The sequence below is a fragment of the Protomyctophum bolini genome, assembly GCF_963924005.1.
Source record: "Protomyctophum bolini genome assembly, chromosome: 20".
Classification (NCBI taxonomy): domain Eukaryota; kingdom Metazoa; phylum Chordata; class Actinopteri; order Myctophiformes; family Myctophidae; genus Protomyctophum; species Protomyctophum bolini.
Genome location: NC_137881.1, coordinates 26,745,641 through 26,769,849, shown reverse-complemented (window position 1 = coordinate 26,769,849; position 24,209 = coordinate 26,745,641). Strand labels below are relative to the sequence as shown.

The 24,209-nt window shown below is 44.6% G+C and overlaps 3 protein-coding genes across 3 annotated transcripts; 2 read left to right on the top strand and 1 right to left on the bottom strand.

Moving 5' to 3' along the window:
* The first annotated feature begins 9,774 nt into the window (after positions 1-9,774).
* Positions 9,775-11,635, top strand: ufsp1 (UFM1-specific peptidase 1). Its single transcript, XM_080791811.1, has one exon. It carries the CDS (start codon positions 9,875-9,877, stop codon positions 10,634-10,636), a length of 762 nt encoding a protein of 253 aa, XP_080647937.1. The 5' UTR covers positions 9,775-9,874; the 3' UTR covers positions 10,637-11,635.
* Positions 11,636-11,738: 103 nt separating this feature from the next.
* Positions 11,739-13,202, bottom strand: LOC308335709 (endonuclease domain-containing 1 protein-like). Its single transcript, XM_080792872.1, has 2 exons — positions 12,845-13,202; positions 11,739-12,392 (listed from the first exon to the last, which is right to left on the bottom strand). The coding sequence occupies exons 1-2, from the start codon at positions 13,169-13,171 to the stop codon at positions 11,811-11,813; spliced, it is 909 nt and encodes a 302-aa protein (XP_080648998.1). The 5' UTR covers positions 13,172-13,202; the 3' UTR covers positions 11,739-11,810.
* A 1,699-nt stretch (positions 13,203-14,901) lies between these two features.
* Positions 14,902-16,082, top strand: LOC308335284 (endonuclease domain-containing 1 protein-like; the record flags this gene model as incomplete). The annotated part of the gene is made up of 2 exons (XM_080792302.1): positions 14,902-15,239; positions 15,477-16,082. The coding sequence occupies exons 1-2, from the start codon at positions 14,937-14,939 to the stop codon at positions 16,080-16,082; spliced, it is 909 nt and encodes a 302-aa protein (XP_080648428.1). The 5' UTR covers positions 14,902-14,936.
* Between the last annotated feature and the right edge of the window lie 8,127 nt (positions 16,083-24,209).

Here is a 24,209-nt window from a genome sequence, read left to right as displayed (position 1 = left end):
GCTGTAAAAATGTAACTTACATTCTCCAATCTCCATGCATGTATAGACCTATAGCATAGTCTGCAGGGATCCTATACTAACTATGTTAGTGGAGTTCATATATTTCATGTTTTAACCAGGACATAGTTGGCTTAGTGCCAAATGGACTAGTGGGCTATACAAATATTTATCTACTGTATACTCTATACATACCAACCAATCTCAAAACTTGTATAATAGGTCCAAGAAACCTAGAGGACCAATTTTCAAGATATCATCATGCAATTGGTCCTCATAAATGCTCATTATGGTATTTGTGTGTCTACTTGGTCTGTGTCTCAAGAGGAGGGATGTGGACAACTCAGAAACCGGACTACCAGTGACATCGTCGATGGGGAATCGAAGCACATAGAAAGTGCTCTAGCATGCATGCTATAATAGAAGAAATTGTTCTTGCATGAATAAAACAATAAAACAATAAAATCTTGTTTCAAATGACCAAACATGCATACTGATGATGACACTGAAGTCTGAAGTGTCCACAGTGTCCTCTGAGACACAGAGTGAGTACACAGAAATATCTTAAAATTGGTGAAGTGCGTGCCGTAGACCTATACTTTAAGCATACAAACAAATGTATAAGCATAAAACAAAGACAATGCATGCAATAAGTTGAAAGCAGATTCTAAATAAATATCACTGATGTACAGAAGAAAACGGGGGTGGCATTGTGCCGTGTTGTGAGCTTGTAGATCCACTATTCTTGCCATTTTGAAAATAGCAGATCTACAAGTTTGTGGCATATACCGGTAGTCGCTTCTTTTGTGCTTGGTTTCCTAGACCATGGGTTGCTTATTTATCCCATAAAATCTGGCAACACGGGGAAACCGTTCAAGTTCAGTTAGAGGTCTGGAGTTCATCCGCCATCGCTGCAGAGGCATTCTTAGAATAGTTTCCCCTCGATATGGCGTCCTTGTAATACAATGAAAGGCATGGCAAGAGGCTATAGGAGCTAGCTCTCACTCTCGCATGTCACAAAAAACGATGGTTCTACTTTGGGTTGGTTGAGGTGATGTGGAGTGCTTCTCATTTGGGGGTACTAGTACCATCGGGGTAATTTGGAGTACTCTGAGGTGATTTGGGGGTGCTCAGGGGTAATTTTGGGTACTCAAGGGCCTATATTTTCCTTGGATGATATTTCTGAACAATTCATCCCACATTCACAAAATCAGGTACATTTTGGAACTAATATACATATTAGCCTGTAAAGGCCAGCATGACCTGGCCTTAGTGAGTTTTGAATAAAGTCCAATAACAACAAAAATCACACCCATGTGAAGTGAGGGGCGCTAATATACTAAAGTCTAACTCATGTTGATTTGGTGATGTAATGGTGATGTAAAACAAACGGTGCCAACACAAACATTAAATGCCATTAACAATAAAGAGACAATATGACATAATGAGTTACAAAATGACGTAAGTTTTCCCTTCATTGTCAATGGCGTTTATTAAACAAACATTGAACTAAAGACAAACATTAAACCTGTATATCTCAAAAATAGCCTTATTTGACAAAGGTGCTATATACTGTAGCACCATAAAAGGTACAATATATGTGCCAACAAAGATCTTTTATAGCACACTTTTTGTAGTGTAGAATATTATACCCCCCAACCTATTGTGGTAATTTATCACTCTTAATTCTAATCCTATTATGAGATGATCAAACTATAATATAATGATCAGCAATGATCCATTGCAATAGATTAGCTTCTAGATCTATTTTCCCTACTTAAAATATATTTTAAAATTTTAATGTTTACATACCATACCCAAACATGGCTTCGGACCCACTGTTTGAGAAACTGTGTTAAAGGATGTCAAATCACTTAGACCTTTTATGGTCCATGTCCTCACTTTGCCCTTTGGGACCAGAGTAAAGGAACTACGCTGAACCTTCCTGGAAGTCCCTACTGTGTCGTGAGAGGGGGGGTGGTCCTTCAGAGATACGCAGAGGCCTTACGCCATACAGGAAATTATGGTATATTTGGATTATCAGGTGTCAGCTTGGTATGCCGAGTGACACGTATTGACTCACTAAAATAAATAGAAATGCTAAAAATAGCATCGCTATAGAATTGTTTCAACACAATGGGTTCACGTGCTTACTGTATTTACAATGTATGGTGAGCCCATGAGTACAGGGAGTACTCACACAGTGCACATTCATTCCAACACACAACTGTGAGTTCACAGCTTCAAACTTGGCACATGATTCACAGAGGACTCGGGGAGAGCGATGCCCGGCGTGAATTTGATCAGATTGGCAGTCACAATCGGCCATATATGGGCATATATGTATTCCGGTATGCCATATATTATGGGCGTATACTGATGACATCACAGGTCTCCATACAGTATATGGGCATAAAAGGGAAACAGATATTACGGGGGTCCATAGACTTGGCTGCCACATGACAAGGTGTCAGGCTTGTTTCTTGTAAGGAACAAAATGAGTTACAAGATGTATTTATATCGGCGACATGATTTCTTATATGGTAATTTAGTGCCCTAAACAAACATTAAAAATCCCAGACTACTCAAAAATGTGTATACAAAAGAGTGAAGCGAACTATGACTAGAAGAAACTAATTAAGAAGGCGAGGGTAAACTAACTTAACTCACTGAAACTATTTCTATGTCACTCTCTAAGGGTTAAACAATTGACATTGCATACTGTTTGTATCAATTAGAGATGGCCCGATACCGGTATCGGAAAGGTATCGGATCAGCCTTTATTTCGTCATATCGGGATCGGGGAATATACCAGTCTAACCACCGATCCGACACAGGGGTAAGGGGTTGACACTATGGCAGGTAAATAAAATGTTGGGGAAAGTGGAGTTTGCTTTGGAGTTTGCACATTTGAGTGAGGAGTCTGCTATAAACACAACACGAGATATTTAGCTAGATAGCTATAAGCACTATTCCCGGTTGAGACTTCAAAATAAGATATTTTTTCTTTTTGTATTATTATAAATATTATTCTCTGGTATCGGTATTCGGTAACGGCTAACACAGAAATTGTGGTATCGGGATTGGATCGGAAACTAAATCGGGACCTCCCTGGTATCAATTATATGTACAGTATCAATGTCCAGTGCCGGGGTGGATGTCCCCTTGAAAACACTGCACTGGCTGTACAGAGCCACTGCACCACTGTGCTGTTTGTTCACAGCCGCCAGGGCTGTTTGCTTATGTCTGAGCCAATATGAGACCAAGTACGTGCAGCGAGCCATGCATCGTGGCCAGAGCAGGGGCTTTGGAGTGGGTGGCGGGTCATTGTGGGGGGGCAGGAGGTGTCTCGTCCCTCTGACTCCTCGGCTGGACCGAGAGGCTGGCGTTGAATTCAGGATAAACTAAAAAAGGGGAGGGGAGATACAAAGACAGGGATGAACCCAAGGACTCCCCCGCTCCACCCCCCCCCCCCACACACACACACACACACACACACACACACGACTATGATTACTAAACAAAGACAGGCAGGAGTCGAGGGTTGCAAACGGACAGGAGAGGGAGAGTTCCCGTGACGTCATAGTAAACAGAGAGTTTACTGAGGTGCAGCCAGCCAAGGTCTGCTCCTCTGGCGCGCCACGAGACAGGAAGCTGACATAAAAGAATAGGGGGACCGGGCGGTGTGGGACACAGGAGCCAGGGCAGTAGCCGGCCGGCTGCAGAGGATCGGAAATCATTGTTTCAGAACAACACAGGCGTCTGAAGAGGAGAGAGGATAATCGTCTGAGTTGGCGGGGGGGTTCGCCGTCCCATGGTGACGTTTGTCACAAATGGTCAGAGCTATCCCCGTCTGTGACGTCCCCTCTCTGCTGTAACTACAGGACTTGGTCACGTATGATTACAATTCAGGAATTTGGCAGACGCTCTTAGTCCAGAGCGATTTACGGTAAACAAGAACAAAAACATGGAAATACATCAAAATAGTCATCATGAATCATACGAAAGAACCCAAGAGTGGAATATCTAATGAAACTATGTATACACAATAGAGTGCTATGTCTACATAAGGCTGAAGGGCAGACTGGCACAACTGTCAAATTCAGACAACATTAATATAAATATATGTATGTATTACCACTACATTACAAATATATAATGCATATTCTCCAATAACCAGTTCAATTAAATTCAGTGCAGGCTGGCAAAAAATAATAATTGTTGAGATGTTTCTTTCCCCCCAGACTGTCAGAAATACAGACATCTGTAGGATACCAGCCCAGGACTGCCTTTACATTTTTGATGGAGGCAGGAAACATTCTCTCCCACCTGAGCAAGTTTCTTTCCCCATGTATGTGGTAGGCCTATTTCCCCTGTTGCCAAGCGGCCTTAAGCAGTATTTACTGTCTGTTTGCCCTGGCCTCACCTCTATCTACTGTAGCTTACCCCTCACACCTCTGGCTCTCTTCTGGATGGCCTGTCTGCTATTTCCAGGCCTGGCTGTCTTGGCTGTATGCCCGAAACGTCTCTACACTGCAAACCTTCGTATCCAGCTCTACCTCTGCCCTAGATGTATGTATTACCGTACATTGTCGGGCAGAAGCCTTGTCCCTCCATATTTCTATTATCTTTTGTATGTGCATTAATGCCCAATTGTATTGCATGTCAAGTAGCGGAAAAGGCTGATCTACAAGCTCACAACGCATCGCAATGCAACAAAAAAAAGTTGTTACGTTTGTCTGTGGGTTTATTTTAGCTTGCAACTAAATTATACAAATATTGTGTCCATTGGACCAACACATTGGTCCCCCGACTCTATCCTACCGTGTCACCTCCTACTGGAGCACCTGTCTTACCCAATAAAATGTCGTCCTTCTGCTTTCAACTGCCTTGCTGCACTGTTCTGGGAGACATACGGTACTCAATGTCTGCACGGCATATACTGTAAGTATCTGGCACTAATTAAACAGAACAAGTTACTGGTCAGTGTAAATGTTCTGGGTGTAACAGAAGCTCCTCTGGCCGCAGTGACCCCTCCAGCGGCTGCCCTGGTCTCACCCTGTGGTAATGTGATGTTAATTGAGTCCACAGTGTAGCGAGAGGTCGACAGAGATGGCGAGACTCGTGCTCCAGAGGTCTGATAAGGCCTGTCAGCGAGCACAGACATCCTGACCTGCTGCTACTTGACAGGCTGAACACCGTGTTCTGTATCCTCCTGTGTAGCTAGCAACCACTTACAGTACGGGCGCATATCTTTGGGCTGACGTACTAAACAGTACGACATGCAATATAGTCCGACACCCTGCCCTACCCCAAACCCTAACCTAACCCTAACCGCACGCGGAAGCCACGGGTGAGTCTTAACCGGACGCGTATGCGTCTTAACCGGCAACGCATGTCCGAGCAACAGGTGAGTCTTAACCAGCCACGTATGTTGGACTATTGATACAGTATGTCGGCCTAACATATGCCCCCCTTACAGTACAAACTTCCATGCCTATTGCCCACACCACCAATATCACACCCTGGTATTCCTCCACTGATTGTTGCTTGATATACTAATGATACTATGCTTCTCCAATTTAGCAGCTACTACTAATAACGTCAAATAGCTGCTCTAATGTCATAGTTTTTCAAGTGCAGGATTGCCTTTCTGCTATATAATATGAGACACCTGCTTAATGAGTACATGGTGTGAGTGTGACCCCTAAATACTGTGCCTTGGGAGCTAAAAGTCCTCCGGGGAACCTGAATGAACTCAACAATCAACAACCTCAATGAACTCAACAACTCAACACTATCTTAAATCAATTTTGAGATAGTGTGTGCAAGACAAGTGGTCATACAGTATGTCCTAAAGGTGGCGAAAAAATACCAAGAGGTCACCAACATCTGAAGGGTGAATTATCCAGTGATCATAACAGAACAAAACCAATTCTATGGCAATCCATATTTGTTTTCGAAATGGAATTATTTGGGACCAGATGGTTTTTGATCTAGCACCTCCTCCAGGAGGACTTTAGAACAGGGATGCCAAAACCCTTTCAGCTAGAGACTGAAAGAGTAATCTAGTGTCTTCCCGTGAAACTCAATACATGAATCACTTGGACTGATCAGCACCAAGAATCATGTGCACAATGTCAGTTGGCCACAGAATTACTTCCACAATTATTATTACTTGCGCAAGCAGAGCGCGCAAGTACTGTAATCAGCTGCGTATGTCGGTGGCGTCGCTTGGGCAATCAGGGACCAAGTATGTACTACTACTGTCATAGGGGGTATGTACCGGCTGGGTATGTGTGTATGTCCGTGTACTCCACCGTGCAATGTACAGGTCATACATACGTGGCCTACTTGTGTGAAAGTTGGCAGCTCGACAGAGTGCATTTCTAGTCATTGTTGTTTTTATTTTATTCCACATATGATTTATACTTTTTGAAATACTTAACTTTAATTATTATAATTAAAGTCAAAGGGGCTTAGATCAGGCTGAAACCTGGCCTAAATTTGGTGTCATATACCATAAATGTGTGACTAAGGTATGGATGACTGACCTAGTGACCTCGCAGGCTGGCGCTGGTCACATCCGAGATCCACAATGGAACCACACAAGCCTCATGTGAATCCACATGATTATTACTTGCGCAAGCAGAGCGTGCACGTAATGTTATCAGTCAGGTGCTACGATGCGTACGTCCCTTAGCAGCATATGATATGACGTCATGTGCTGGCACGAAGCAGACCGTGCAGGTATGCTTTCCGTCATGCTACGAAGTGCGTGTCCCATGACCTGACGTGATGCATTCCCATGCTTTTTTGTTCTTGCTTAATGTAAGTCGCTCTGGATTAAGAGCGTCTGCTAAATGCCTAAATTGTAAATTGCATGAAGATATGTATCAATTTTAGGTACAGTTGATTTCTCCTGCCGCTAGTGCAACCCAGCCTAAAACCAATGGCTTTCTGAGGATTTTGAATCTGTGGGATAGCATGCCGTTGGATACAGTAAAACTAATCATCCAGATCATGTCAGGCAATATAACAATATGCACACAGGGTTTGCTGCAACAGTATGTGGAAAGTAGCAACCTTTTTTTTTTTTCCTTTTATGAGATTCATGAAATCAGAACACTTGCACCACTGACCCCGAGTTGCCCATATGAACTGTCCCGTTTCCTGTGATGGGAAAAGACGATAGGGACTTAAAGTATAATTATAAGAGCGGTATAGTTCCACCAAACATGCTTAGGCCCATGTTTATTCTAACATGCTTGTTTTCCTTTTGTTTCACAATGGTATACAATTCTCCCTGGGATATTTTTAGGTCTCATTACAAGTTGCAGGGCTCTTTGGGGGGAAGTTAGCCTGCTCATGTGTATTGACTGGACATGGCCATTTTCACAGCTATTGAATAAGGCCTGTCAAAAGAGAAAATGCCAAGCTAGTTATGACACAATGAAAGCATGCAGCTGCTCTAATTCCCATGAATACGTTAGAACAGTTCAAGTAAGATTTGGAATGAGTTAAAACGTCAAAAGGTTTTTTGTGAATTTGTTGTACAGCACTTCGTGACTTTGTCCAGAAAAGTGCTATATAAATAAAGTTATTATTATTATTATTAATAATAATAATAATAAAACGTGTAAAAAATGCATATAATGCACAAATTGAGTTTAACATGGTTGATATGAATGCTAATCAATACAATTGGTACCCACCAGCATTCACTTATTTCTGCTATACCAGGAGTTAACAAACCTTTCCATGCCAAGGATAGCCATAACATAAAAAACCAGACAATTATGGCATGCCCAAAATATGGATGCCAACAATCTTATGAATGTTATTAGATCTTGTTTGATTTGTTTTGTTGTCGTTTGTCCTTGTCCAATTGCCTCCAAGTTCAATTTGCAAAAAATAAAACAAAACTGAAATAGTTTAAAAGGCTTATATCAACCCATCAATGCATTTTTCCAGATCGTCAGAACTACAGATATCTGTAGGATACCGGGACTACCTTTAAAATGTGTACAGTACATGTAATGATGTGTAATATATGATGTACCTTCGCTGGTATGCCTGTGGCAGTCTTCATAGTTGGACACTGTCTGATACAGACCATATCTCCCTCCAAGGCACCGTCGGCACGCCAGCTGAATGACAAAGACGAGCCTTGTTTTAGGAGCTGCTGTCCTCCAGCTATGTTATGTGATACAAAATACTGTATGCATTGTCAGTGGTGTGGCTGACTGACTAAAATCTAATTTATACTTTCGCAACTCTGCAAAATGACACTTTAAATGACATTGTTAAAGTGATCTGGTGGGTTTTGTCCCAATGGTAGCATGGTGTTGGGTGAATGCGTACTGTATCTGCAGGACAGCACAATTGAGGAACAAATGTTTAGCTGTTTCACACTTTTAGAGTTAAATTAATGCTCAGGGGTAGGTTTGTAATATATTGTAGTTTTGACATCATGCCTTAGTTTTAGCTCTGGTCCATAGCCCTAATGCTATTTCTACCCTTAATGCAGGGCAGAATTAGCATTAGAGCTATAAGGACCAGTCCAGAGCTACCTATTACTTTAAGAAATACACCTCCCAATGCCACTCTTAACATCAATTGGCACAATATGGACAGTCTCAACATCACGTCCCGTGTTTTTATGATTCTGAAAAAACTAATAATAAACCAAGTAGCCCTACTGTAGTAGAGTAAGTAGACAGACAATGAACACCAACACCATCAGTCACATACAAATAAACATTCAGAGTTAGTGATGTAAGTAATCTTATAAGCACTCACCTTATAGTGAGGTGCTGTTACCTGCTTTGTAGACTCCTCATGACTGAAGAATCTGCCTGGAAACTGATGTATGATCTAGGTTCTCAGATGACTTTGGTAAACTGCACCACAAGACACCCGTCACAGAGAAGAGAAGCAAGACACATGGATGTCCCAGGAAACTGCATGACATGGTTGTTGCTTTCATTATCATTCTAGTTCAGTTGTTCTTAAGCGTGTAACTCACAGTCAAAGTGAAACAAATTGTTCCATGTTTAGGCTATGCGGGTAGTTTAAGTTAAAATGTTTGAGAACAACTGTTCCAGTTTAAGTAATTTGGATATTCTTCTAAACTTGATGCAAACATCCTTGTAAGCAGCATGGCTAGAGGCTAGAGCTCAGCTACATCAGATTCAGTGTACTCTTACTTGAACTGAAGTTTGAGAAGCAGAACCAGATGTTCTACTTTAACTCACCATGCCGCACCACCACTGCAGTATGGATTACATTTGCGATTAAATTCGATGTGGAAAATGTCATTACAATTACATTAGCGTTTAATTAGTTTGGCACTCTAATGCTAATGAGCCTAGTTGGTCAGACTTGAGTGTGACAACCATAGGTGACAACCCCACAGTGACAGTACTGGCCTACAGAAATATTGACTCCCCCTTCTGGTCAACAAAGGAACTACGTGGGAAAGATGACCAGGCAACAGTAGGCTGCGGCCTGCGGTTGTCTATAAACGAGTGCGTGGCGTGCGTGCGTGTGCTAGCGCCAAATATCATATCATAATCACAGGCCACTTACGTCACAGGCTGTCTGTTTTCTTTTTTTAAAATAATAATTAAACACACTGACTGTTCCCAACTTCTAGGCGTGTCGTTTGTTACTCAAGTTGTGCGACGCTACAGGAGGCGGAACTAAAGCCCGCGAAGGGCAAGAGTGTCTGGGACTTCAATCTGAGTTGCACCAAACAAACCACTGTTATGTTATGTTATGCAAGAAGGTAGAGTAGAACATTGTTCTCGTTGATATTATTTCGATGAACGTTCTCCTCGGACTTATAATATACCAAATATAAATAATTACCTTAATGGATAAAAACGTCACCGAAAAAGTAATAGCAGGAGTCGCCGAAGATCAGATTGACTGGGGAGAGAAGAATGCAGTAAAAGAGACCAGCATCTGGAGTGACACTTTATTGAAGAGCGCCCACTGTGGACTTCCTATCCCCGTTACAGACCCCCTGCAATGTTCCCTGATTAAAGGAGAGTGCCTGTACTTCCATTATGGGTGTGATGGACAGGATGACAGAGGCTGGGGCTGTGGCTATCGTACCGTCCAGACAATGGCTTCATGGTTGAGTCACAACTGGCCTCCTCCCCCTGGGGGCCAGCGCAAGCCCCCTCCAAGTCTCCCTGAGATCCAGCAGGCCCTGGTGGCCATGGAGGACAAACCAGGCTCGTTTTCAGGTTCCAGGGAGTGGATCGGGACATTTGAAGCTGCCCTAGTCTTGGACTACTTCTACGACATTCCCTGTAAAGTGGCACACGTGAGGGGCGGGGGGGCAGAGCTGGAGCGCGTGGCAGTGGCGGAGTTGCACCTGCACTTCCAGAAGCACGGGTCTCCGGTCATGATGGGAGGGGACAGAGACAACTCGTCTAAGGGGATACTCGGGGTTTGCACGGGGGACGAAGGAAGCTATCTGCTTATCATGGACCCGCACTACTATGGCTGTCCTCTGGAGAGGGAAGAGTTGCAGACGCGGGGATGGGTGGCATGGAAAAGGGTGTCATCTCTGGACCAGTGTTCATTTTATAACCTGTGTCTGCCTCAGAGTGTCATACAGGCATAGCAAACTATAGGATAGGATAGGTATTAGGTTGTCCTCTGTGATGTTTTTTTGTTTGGTTAAATAACATTTGTGTAATTAGTTTATACATTATAAAAAAGAATTATGGAAAAACATGCCATTTCAGGACTGCTCTTGACTTCAAGTATGGTTCCCTCAGTTGAATGACAAAAACAGTCATTAGGAACTGCTGTCACATTAAGTGAGTTAACGTGTTATCAAGTTACAAAGTAGACTACTGTATGCGTTCATTGAATTGGCAGTGGTGTGGCTGACTACGTTTAATTTATGCTTTTTCACACAGCAGTCACTCGTAGCAAATAAACAGATTTCCGCACCTCAACACATTTCAACATGACTAAAGGAGAATGCATGGATACAACTGGAGCAGAATCTATATTATCCTGTATTCCTGTTCACGGCAGAGGTATCCAGAAAATGACTTTGACATGACACTGCAAGACACCTGTCACAGAGAAGGACACTGGACAAATGTACAATTAAATTCCATTTTGAAAAGTTATGTTTGACTCAGTCAAATGTTTGCATTCTGAACATGTACCAACGCTTGTTGTTGAAACTTGTAGCTGGATAACGAGTGAGGGTCACACCTAGTCCTGACCCTAACTAAAAGTGTACATTCTTCTAAACATGATGATGCAAGCATCCAAGTCAGTGTACAATCAGTTTGTTAAGAAGCTGTAGTGCCATCTTGTGGGTAAATACTGAAATGGCACACTGCTCGAATTTGGACTTGGACTTTATTTAATTTAAATAATAATTTGCCCCAAATTATTCCCAATAAGCACCATGTATTAAATAAATGTTCCTTAAGTTAAGTTATATCTTAATTGAGAGCTTCTGATTTGTTTCAGTTCAGGTTTAGTTCAGGATTATCCAGCTAATCCAGCGGCCAACATACAAAGCTGTATGACAATGAAACATGATTTAATGCTAAATTATGTGGTTGTTTATTACATATGAATGATTAATACTCTTGAACTGAGCAAATTAAAGAACATATTCTTTATTTTCTACATTTCAGGCAGATTTGGGTCCTATATTCCTTGTTTCATTTCACCATTTCTTGTTTCTTTTCAAATTAATAGCAGTTTCACATGCAAGATACCCTAAATCAACACAAATTAAAATAACTACTTTTAAAATTCACATGGTTTTAAACATCCGGTACACAGTCATTGTAGAAGATCTGGAAATTCTTGTCCACCTCCATCCTTCCTTTGAGGAACTTCTCCAGAGTCTTAAGAGGAACCTCTACCATGTGGTTGTTGATGCGATCGTTGAGTCCGTATGCTCCGAATCCAGGGAACTTGTAGCGCAAAAAGTAGGGTGCATTTTGGTCAAAGTCGGTGCAGCAATAGGCCGACCACATGTACTCTGGTATGGCGACGCGGTCTTGGTTGTTCCGACGAATCATGTTCCCCGATATGGTCACCCCGTTGACCACGAAGGCCTTGCCCCGGCAGTAGTTATTGAGACGGTGGCGGATCAGGTCCTGGTGCTCAGCCCAGGGTCCCATGTTGAACTCTCTTATCTGTGGCACCACGTTGGTGAGGGTGTAGGTGGAGGCCTTGTCCATTGGATCTGCCTGGTGCTCGTCAGGGCTGAGTTGGCCACGCTCATACTGCACCACGTCGGCATAGTCTTCCAGAACTGCCTGGCTGTCCTCAAAGTTCATATGCATGTTGGAAGACTGGGGGAAGGGCTCCATGTTACTGCTGCCCTTATCTGACACCAGCTAGAGACAAAGTCAGAGGATACTTGGTGACAAACATGCAATACACACTGTTACCTTCATGAATAACAAAGTAATCCTATACCCATTCACAGGCAGATTATCTAATGCCTTACGTTACTCAGAACAGCAGTAATAAGATACAGTCTCATCTTTGGATGTATATTAAATACCTGCAGCACATTGTGGAGAGAATTATCAAATGTTTTTGTTTTCTCTGAACTCATTACAGTATTTACCATCCTGTTGAGTACAGCTATATATAGACCAATGCTGCATAGCCTACTGTAGTGCAGTATAACAAATGAAATATATATATATAGTGGTTATCATAATATTTATTTACTTTGACATAACACAGCTAAATGGACATGTATTATGTACAGTATACTAAGATTTAAACACTAAACGCCCACAACGGACCACTCATCATTGAGTTTCATGGTCGGACTCACCTGAGGCTCAAACATCCAGGGAAAATCCACCTTCTCGCCGCCTGACTTCTTGAACGTGTAGGCAGAGTAGAGGGGGATGTGTTTGTGGGGCTCGTAGAGGGTGACATAGCGTGGCTTGTCCTCGTAGTGTTGACAGATCTTCTTCAGAGTCTGAGAGTTGCTGAGGTAGCCTCGTGGCGGTGTGCCCATATACAGCGAGTCCTTGCAGCGCTCCGCGTGGTTGAAATCGCTCACCACCCCTGCGCTGGCCCTCTGTAGCAGCAGCACGCAGGTGAGCAAGGTGACAGCCGCTGCGAGGGACATGGCACTGGACTTTGATGCGGCCATCAGCACTGCACTGTTTTAAACTGTTCGACAGTCGTTCTCAACTACCTCTGTGTGCAGGCAGCAACCAAGAACTCCTTTTCCAACTGTAACAGATGTGAGATAATTTTCTTGTACTCATAGTCATAGTGGCTGGAGGCTGTAACTGGGGTCTCATTGTCAGGCCTTTTCCATATTCAAAGTGTGTATAGTGGCAATAAATGTATATAATAATAAATGTAGACGTTATGAATGTTATCACTGTTTGAGAGGAACATACCTGTAAGATAACTACTCTAGAAATATCAGTAGAACATGAAGCATCCTCTGTCCTCAACATAACCTCTCCTTCCTCATTTAAATTTATTACCAAGTACATTTACACATACCCAGGATATTGTCCTCATTTAACCAATGCCTATATTTGGAGAACCTGGTAGTTGTCTGGTGCATTCGTGAACTTTTCTATTCTCTGTCCCCTGCCTGGCTTTGCTCTTTTATTATGAAGCAGCATTGCTGATTCAAGATGCAATGGAGGTTATGCACATGCAAACGGTGAGAGTGGCAAAGTGAGTTTAATGTAATTTAACCCATTCTGGCCGGGAACCCATTTCGGTGTTAGCATCATGTTATGCTTTAGCTACCGAGTGGCGCGCGCTACGAGCTTGTAGGTCTGCTATTTTTGAAAAATCGAAGAACGACTGACATTTTTAGAATCTGATCTCTGGTCAGAATGGGTTCATCAGACCAGTGTGTGTCCAGTGGAAACCTCGTATGAATCTGATCTCAGGTCAGAATGGGTTAATGCGATCAGATAGTACTTTTCGGATGTATGGGCTTCAAGGCCAGAAAGTATATAGGGTTTTCTTTTGCCACTCAGTAGGTGTTCCCGCATAACTTCCTGGTATGATGATGATGATGATGATGTCATGCGCATACTATATGCATCTATTCTATATGATGCCTTGCTATTGGCTGTACGGTATCTATATCTCGTACCCAGAGCTTCCAGGTAGAAGGATGGGGAGATCTGGTGACGTTGAAGAGTGGCTAGACAATGCTATTCATACCAATCATTAGAGGCAGAAATGCAACAAGCCGTTTTAATTCACCAAACACAAGAGGCGGAATGCAACAGGCCGTTTTAATTCACCAATCACAAGAGGCGGAATGCAACAGGCCGTTTTAATTTACCAATCACAAGAGGCGGAATGCAACAGGCCGTTTTAATTGACCAATCACAAGAGGCGGAATGCAACAGGCCGTTTTAATTGACCAATCACAAGAGGCGGAATGCAACAGGCCGTTTTAATTCACCAATCACAAGAGGCGGAATGCAACAGGCCGTTTTAATTCACCAATCACAAGAGGCGGAATGCAACAGGCCAGAAAGAAGTGGACTCTGAGCTTTATGGAGCTGCTGAAATGACTTCCATTCTTTTATTTCCAGAAGTGTCAAAGCAACGTTGTTGTCAGGGTGTTTCTGTATGGCTGTTCAGGAAACCAATGGTGGGTGGGGACCAGCTGAAGTGTGTAGCAAGGATTTGCATATACTGCATGATACCGATTAGAGAGAGCAGACGTTCAATGTAGAATTGTAGATGCTTTGTTACTCGGAGCCATTTGAGACACAGGAGCAAATTTAGAAATACAAAGAGTGCCGCCAAGATAGACAAGAAGCTTCAGGAATCGGATCATCCGTGTTGTTTTTGGACACACACACACATTCAGGATTCAATTGCAGTATAACCTCTCGTCGGTGAGACCATCCTCATTATCTCCACCCGCCATGGCCCACTGGCTCTGGACACGGGCGGCTGTGCTGCTGGTCATCGCGATAACAGCACGGCGGGTGCAGGGGACGGTGGAGAAGGTGCTGTCCCCCGAGTGCAGGGAGTTCGTCTACATGGGGGCCCCGCCGTCGGGGCTGGACCACCACTCGCTGCGGTCCATCTGTCAGCGGTACAACAACAAGGCACGCTACGTGACACTGTACAACACCGCGGACCGCGTCCCCGTCTACTCCGCCTACACCTTCAAGCGTTCGGACGGGGAGAAGCGAGTGGATGTCCCCTGGATGTATGAGCCTCAGGTAAGATAAATATGACGCTGGAGAAAGCTTAAGGCAAACACATATTTGCCAAAAGTTGTAGGCCTAATACTGTAACATAGCCTACAGTAAGTTGTCCTCATTGTATTGCAAATTCACGGTCCCATACGTTTTTCAATCATGTCGGCCTCACTGTATACCATACATGGACCCTACATAATATCAGGCCCTTAGTGACGACCATTGCCATTCATCTATCTATCTGTCTCTCCCGCACAGCTATCCTCCTCCTCAGAGACAGGCGAGATGCAGCCATTTCCACTCGGCTACAACATGCACATGAACTTTGAAGACACCCAGGCAACCCTAGACGACTATGCAAACGCCATCGACTATGAACGTGGCAGCCTCAACCCGGACGAACACCAGGCCGAGCCCGACGACAAGGCGTCGACTTACACCCTGACCAACGTCGTCCCTCTGGCCCATGAGTTTTGTGCCGGCGCCTGGAAGGCACAGGAGCACGTGATCCGCAGGCGGCTGAACAACTACTGCCGCGGCACGGCCTACGTGGTCTCGGGAATCACCACCTCGGGCAAAATGCTCCGCCGGCAGAACATCAACCGCGTGGCGGTGCCCACCTACGTGTGGTCGGCGTACTGCTGCGCTCACTATGACCACAATGCGCCTTACGACGAGCGCTACAAGTTCCCGGCCTTCGCACACTACGGCCTGAACGAGAAGGAGAACAATCAGGTGCTGGAGGTCTCCATCCAGAAGCTGGAGGAGTTCCTCAAGAAGACCACCTTTGTGGAGAAAAACTTTCAGATCTTCATGGATGACTGTGTTGTACCACCATCCATCAGCGTAGGCCGTAGTCCATGACTACCACTTAAACCTGCTATACATTATTGAGCGGGGTACCCCAGGGGTCTATCCTTGGTCGTCTAATCTTCTCCCCTTATACACCAAATCTCTTTCCAAGTTATTGCCGAATGTTTGCATATTATTGACAGTACCAGTTTATGGATGTTAGGGTCCAAGTTGTCAAGAAATATCTCTCAGCTACTACATGTGTGCCATCATGTCATGTTGTGATCTGTTAAAACGTCAAATATTGCTCTATGAATAAACTTTGAATTGAAGAGTGAGTGAATGAGTTGAAGACAACAAAATCAGTTAACTGCTGCTTGTCTTGCCTCATCTGCAGTAATAAAAGTTTATTTACTCATCCCTGTAATTGTGTATTTCTCATTTTTAATTATATTCAATCCAGAGCTGACCAATGCAGGAATTTTGGGTGCGATACGGATGTCAATATTTTGAGTAAAATACATTCTGATAACAATGTATTCAATTTATATCCAATATACATATTTGCATGGATCCCTTAAATTGAAACATTTGCAATAAAAACAGAAATTCTTTATGCTATAATGAAGAAGGGTGAAATGTGTTTTTTAAAGGCTTAAATTGTCAGTAATGTGCACACACTTTCACACCTCCTCTCGCCACGTCTGTATAGGGAACTCATTTTCCTCGAATGGCTTTCACACTGGATGTGCATAGCCATAGTGACCTTGATATCAGTGGAGAGTGATATCTGGTAAGGAAGCAGTGTTGCCACTCGACTGCATCTTGTAGGTTCATGTACCTGAACACCATTTTGGTCAAATTAAATTGTTGTAGACCACACACCACAATCTCTGATTATACTACTAGGATGTCACATTCCATAAAATATAGTAGATATATAGTTAGATTCTCATTAGGCGTTTTAAATGAAGACAAATGGGTTGGGATTGTGTGATAGAGATGCTTTTTACTACTAACTATACTTATGCCATTGTCTTCTGTCTGTCTAGTTAGAGCACATAGTACTTTGACAAATTTGACTGAAAGAGAGGATGTGGAGTCATGTACACAGTTGAGTTTTACACTCTTCGAGATAAAGCCACACTATTATATGTTAATGCACTCAGTTTCTCCTCTCTTGCTTTCCATTATATTCTTGTCATATATTCTTCCATTTGGTCTCAGTCACACTCACAGCCACAATTCTCTTCCTTTCTCTTTCGCTTTCTCTGACTCAATACAACCACAAAAACAAAAGATTCATGGTAAATGTACATTTTAGGCCACACTGTGTACAATAGGATATGACATGGTCACTTGGTGGTTAGCTCCTGGTACCTCACAGCATGAAGGTCCAGGGTTTGAATCCCACTGCTGGCAGCTGTTTTTGTCTGTCACCGTGACCAAAGACATGTCAATTTGTCAAACACACTCCTTCCTCTCTGGTGCAAGAGAATAACTGCTGTTAGTGGCTATACAGGTAAAGCTCTCTGCTCCACGTAGTTAAAAGACAGAGACACCTTTATCCAAGGCGCTTTACATAGATTGTGCATTGCATTCACCCATTCACACACACATTCATACACCGATTGCAGCGGAAGCCATGCAAGGTACCAACCAGCACATCGGGAGCAATTTGGGGTTCCTGTCATGTAGACAAGAGGATTCGAACCACCGACCCATGGATCATTGGACGACCTGATCTACCTCTTGATCCACAGTTGCTCGCGCCCCGTGCGTGCGCACGCACGCACGCACGCACGCACGCACGCACGCACGCACGCACGCACGCACGCACGCACGCACGCACGCACGCACGCACGCACGCACGCACGCACGCACGCACGCACGCACGCACGCACGCACGCACGCACGCACGCACGCACGCACGCACGCACGCACGCACGCACGCACGCACGCACGCACGCACGCACGCACGCACGCACGCACGCACGCACGCACGCACGCACGCACGCACGCACGCACGCACGCACGCACGCACGCACGCACGCACACACACACACACACACACACACACACACACACACACACACACACACACACACACACACACACACACACACACACACACACACACACACACACACACACACACACACACACACACACACACACACACACACACACACTTTGTCCTCCGGGCTCAACTGATGCCGGTCTGGGTTCAGCTGGCCCCGCTGGTTAGAGACCGCGTTTGAATAGTCAGCCAGCACCGCCTGGCTCTCCTCCAACATCTGCAGCGGCACATCCGCCGCGGGGAAGGGCTGCATGTCACTGGATAACTGGAGGAGGCAACAGTGATCAAAATAGACCCCAAGAGTGGGAAAAGGAACATCATTGACATTGTGATTTGACTATAAATGTAGGGCTCTATCTATACCACACACAATGGACACATACATTCTTTACATAGGCAGTTCAAACACGATAGCTACTGTATTAAACCTAGCAGTAATATGTAATTTAGTCAAAGTAACACTGAGCCTCTCCACGCAAAGCTGTCTGACCCGTAACTGACCCGTAGCAAGAGGCACAACCTGACCATTGACACAGACAGAAACACGCATGTACTGTATATACCTGCGGTTCATGCATCCAAGGCAGACCGTCTATGCTGTCCCCCATAGAGCCCTTGAACACGTAGGCAGAGTACAGGGGCACCCTGTGGGCGCCGTCATACAAGGTGGCATAGCGCGGCTCGTTGCCGTAGCGCTGGCAGATTCTCTGAAGCCCAGGGATCCGGATTATACCCGTCGGAGCCCGTTGCCGGTACAGGAAGCGCTCGCAGTCCCTGAAAGAAGAGCCGTCGACGCTGGCAGTCGCGGAGTTCCCCAGACAGACGAGCAGTGACAGTAGCAGACGCGTGGACAACATGGTGTGCGAGTATACACTCTTTTCCTCTCTCCCTCTCCCAGGAATGGATGGATGAGAGCGGAGACAGAGGGAATTAAGGCAGGAGCAAGAGGGAGGAACTGGAAGGGAGGTGTTCAGTGTGGCGCAAATTTCCATTGCTAAAACTTGTCATTCATGCATACAGGTACTCGTCGTGGCATTATTAATAATGTCAGGTCTAGGGCGGAGATCAGTTAGGTGTGATGTTTTTTTTCTCACGGATGCTCACAAACCATTTTACCAAGTGACATTTGCAAACCAATCGGACATTTAGTTCGACGATCAAAGGCCCGTTTCTGAAACTGTTTAATACAGGGAAAAGTCTCCAAAGTGGATATGGTAGAACATTTATAGCATGGTTTGCATTTAGTTGGGTTATTTGGTTCAGGGATTTAATTAAACAGGGAAGCTTTCTTCCAAACTTGAAATTACTTTAAACAAACATGTATTGTGGGTTGCTTCAGTGAGTTTGACATTGGAATAAGTTGCGCGTGTACTGTAGCGTAGTGTACACGCACGCACACACTCACACACGCTCTCACACACACACACACACACACACACACACACACACACACACACACACACACACACACACACACACACACACACACACACACACACACACACACCTATAGTCCTATGTTGCAGTATTGATACTTGATACTTAAGTAAAACATTTCACTGAAACTAGCAAAACCCTGAAGAACCAGTATTAGACAATGATTCAAGTATGATGTCATCGTGACTCACTCACACACACACACACACACACACACACACACACATACACACACACACACACACACACACACACACGATGCATAGACCGTGTCCTCCAGATGACCTGGAGGAAAAAAAAGTATGATCTAATGCGAGTGTGTAACTGTGTATGGGCTCACATGCACATGCGCGCATACACACACACACACGTCCACGTCATGCGTGCCCCCAGGGCACTGCCAGCCTGAGAATACACATTTTTGCACTTGCTCACTCAAACTTACTCGCCCCACCACACACACACACACACACACACACACACACACACACACACACACACACACACACACACACACACAACACACAATGCAATAGCCCGTAGGGCAGGCCATCTGTCATTCTATAGGTATTCTACTGCATCGTACCGGCTCAACTTGACTCGACGTTTTTGACTTTCCAAATACAGCAGAACTATCAACACTGCAGACTACTGCGACTAATAATAATAAGGGTAATAATAATAATGTTAAAGCATTTGGGATATTTTTGTCACATTTGCACATAATGTGAAATTTGTCTTCTGCTCATCCTAACTGGAGCAGCGGACAAGTGCCATTACTACTAGTGCCCGGGGATCTTGCAGAGGATACTTGACATATACACTGGGGCCGGGACCTTCTGCTTCCCATGCAGCGTCTCTACCCAGAACTATAGCTACCAAAATGGCAAAAGCAGAAATGCCAAAACAATTATCTTGTAAAAAAAATCACACCCATGTGAAGTGAGAGTTATACATTCTTGTACAATGTACATCATCATGACGTAAAGTAAAACTGTCATTTGCTCAGACACTATGACGTAAAATTGTTTGTGTAGGACAAAGTTTGTGCGCACAGAACAAATAGCTGGATATGGGAGGGGCTAGCCGACAACAAAAACCACTGCAGACTTATTGTTCAGATAGAATCACTACTACCAGTACGATTGAGTCATTGACATCGCTTGACAAATGAAGTTCCTGCATCATGGTACCAAAAGCCAGCTAGAGTGATGGAAAAGCACCATAAAATGGCTCATAAAGTAAAGTACTCATACAATCATAAGTAAGGTTCACCATGGGGCCTTAAAAGAAGCCTTAAGCTTCCATCCAGTTTGCGGTGATGCACGCACATGCACAATGTAGCACCGTATTTGACACTTGTTGCACTCCGGTTGCTTAACCCACCCGTCACACTTTCCTATGGTAGGTGACACGGTTTACTCACAGATGCTCACACTCCACATTTAGGTGACATTTGAAAACTTAATCATACATTTTAGTTCCATTTGTGTGTGGAACTGGAACTACACAAATGGATGTTCAGAAACGGTTTACAGTAAATTGAGGACATCAGGGATCTCCATATATAGAATCCATATACAAATCAGATTTATTGTAGCATATTTACTGCAAATATTTACATTTTTTGACTGTCTGAAATGGACGTCACCTTAACACGCAGAGCAACGGGACTTTATACCTCCACGTACCCCGGCCCTAGGGCTAGAGGTAGCCCCATTTGAGTTAAAACTGGGAGTGTGAGGAGGAGTGCATTGAACCTGGTGTGTGACACTCGCCACCACAGCTGCTGCTCGCTGTTTGCCCCCCCTTCGGACCACCAGACATGGGGGACCAGCCAGGACGTCCCGGAGTTCAGCTCCTTGGAAGAGGAGGTAAAATACTGGAAAGATCTGGCAGAGAAACACGGTCCGTCAGTGTTCAGCGGAGAGCCAGCTACCAGGAGTTCCAGCAGATGAGCAGGGATTATACGAGGTGGAGCTGGAGACTGAGTTGAAACAGTGTGAGGCACGCAACCGCTCACTGCTCACATGCCAACAACCGCCTCCGCATGGAACTGGAGAGCTACAAGGATAAGTATGAGACTCAGCACTCGGGAGGCGCATCGTCACATCTCCACCCTGGAGGGAGACCTATAGCAGAGACCACCGCTATCAGAGACCAGACCTAGCAGAGACCAGCTGCACAAATACATCATGGGGGGGGGGGGGGGGAGCGCTTATAATTATATTTATAAGCGCTCATAAATAGTCAAAATACTTTATAACCTTAATTATACACATTATAAACTTTATAATAATGACTTATAATATCAAGTATTATAATACTTGCTAGGTGTTCTAGGACATTTAGAGCATGGTTTGAAATAAATTATTTGGGTTTATAGTTCTGGGATTTATAATAGCCATACATTTGAGATTCGTAGGACCAGGTCATGTCTCTGCCACCAACATTGCTCACGTCTCTCTTCCTCTTGATGCGGTTCACCGAAACACAGCCCTTGTAGAAGATAGCCACGGCGCCGTCCACGTCCGTCTGGCGCTTCAGGAAGTCCTCCAACGTCTTGAGCGGGACCTCCACCACACTGTGGCCAGTGTTCTCGTTTAGCGCATAGCCCCCGTAGCTCGGGAACATAAATCTCACCTCGTAGGGAGAGTTGCGGTCGAACCGCGGGCAGCAGTACGCCAGCCACAGGTGTTTCGGAATAGCCAACCGACCCTCGTTTCCTCGCTGAATGGCCTCCCCCGAAGCCGTCACTCCGGTGACCATGAAGGACTCCCCGCGGCAAAAGTTGTTGAGGCGTCGGCGGACACTGCCCAAATATGGGTTCCAGGAAGTGTCCAGGAAGTCGGTTTCCTGCGGCACCACGTTGGTCAACGTGTAAGTGGAGGATTTGTCGTCGGGCTCCGCTTGATGCTGGTCGGGGTTCAGTGGTCCGCGTTCATATTTGACGGCGTCTGCATAGTCCTCCAGCACAGCCTGGTTCTCCTCGATCAGAGGGTCAGTATCATCGCCGAGCGGAAGTACTTTCATGTTGCCGCTTTCATCCTCAGACACTAGCTGTGGGCATGTGGGGGAGAAAGACAGATGACACCAGTCATTCAAAATGTATATACTGTAACACTTATAACATCTACTAGAACAGGGGTTCTCAACCTTTTTGGCTGGGGACCCCTGGAAATACCTTGGCCATGTCTCGCGACCCCCCCCCCCCACCCCCAATACAAACTGACTGCAAAAATAACCTTATAATAGAGAAAATATATCATATGAATACATAATCATTAAGGAAAGTGTATGAATGTATACTGTGTACTACCGGTATGTAAAATCTTCTTTTCCATATTCCAGCCATTCAGTTGCATTTTTTCTTTTAATAAATAAAATTGGAAAATAATTTGGGGACCCCCCAAAATAATTTGGCGACCACCCGAGGGGTCGCGACCCATGGGTTGAGAACCCCTGTACTAGAACACTGTGGTTTTGAATAGAAAGCATTATTTTCTTACAATCCTAAATATATAAATATTAACACAATTCGGTCAGTACTGAGGGGCTTGATGCTGCAAGCTTGGGCCCAAATCATGAATGAGCCAAACCGGCTCAGCCAGTGGGATCTACTCACATGGAGGTAGTTTGTGACATAAGCGACTAGAAGAACACTAATGCGCATGCTTGGGCCCAGAAGACAAGCAAAACATCTAGGCGTTCAAAAGCCCTATTAGCATGGGATTAAATAACACAGACGTGATCCGTGATCATTCCATATTACGTGAAGTCCTGGGGTAATACTAATGCGAATAGGGCTTAAGGCTTCCATCTCACATGGAGCCCGTTTCCAGGAAAGATTGTAATATTTGCCTCTGCCATTTGCATTGCTCCAAAATATATTACCCAAAACAGACTGGCATGCATTTCCATTAGATTTCAAACAAAGTGGAACATCCCTTTCTTTATTCTTTTATACCTGGGGTTCATACATCCAGGGGGTGTCCATCCTCCTCTTCCCATCAGACTTCTTGAAGATGTAGGCCGAGTAAAGAGGGATCCGACGGCTGGTTTCGTACAAGGTGGCGTAGCGTGGTTTGTCTTTGTACCGCTGGCAGAGCCTCTTCAGGTCGGCTCCCCGTATGCCCACGGGCGGCGTGTGCATGTAGAAGAACTGGTGGCAGTCTTTGAAGCTGTCGGACACGCTGGCACTCACCAGACTGGACACCATAAGCAGGGGCAATAAGGCTAGGGACAAGCCCCCCGATAGATGCATCATCTCTCAGACGAGCGGGGTCGGATGTCAGCAACTCAAACCCAAACAAAGATATCTCCTGCAAATAGTTTGCCAACGGTTTAAAAAACGGCAATATTTTACTGCATATGAAGTTCCGCACAGGTGATAATGGCTGCACTCGGATAGTATGCAAATCGAAGGGTGGTGAACAGTGGAGCCCAGCCATAGGCTGGATGACATGCATGCTTATCTGTCATAAAAGGCTTCTTTAACATTCTTGACTGCCTCTAGTTACAACCTTTAGGGCATTCAGCTACATGGGCATGCACTGTGTCTGTTTTCAATACCTATAATGTGCAGTATACGTGTATTTGTAGGAGAGCTAATAAATCCGTATACAGATATGTGAAAAAATCCATGAACATCAAGTTCAAAACAAAAGAATTTATGAAAAAAT

Coding starts and splice junctions, on each gene's coding strand:
- ufsp1 (XM_080791811.1), top strand. CDS start 9,875: ATGGATAAAAACGTCACCGAAAAAGTAATAGCAGGAGTCGCCGAAGAT.
- LOC308335709 (XM_080792872.1), bottom strand. CDS start 13,171: ATGGCCGCATCAAAGTCCAGTGCCATGTCCCTCGCAGCGGCTGTCACC. Junction 12,393..12,844: donor CCTGGATGTTTGAGCCTCAG/GTGAGTCCGACC, acceptor CTTTGTCTCTAG/CTGGTGTCAGATAAGGGCAG.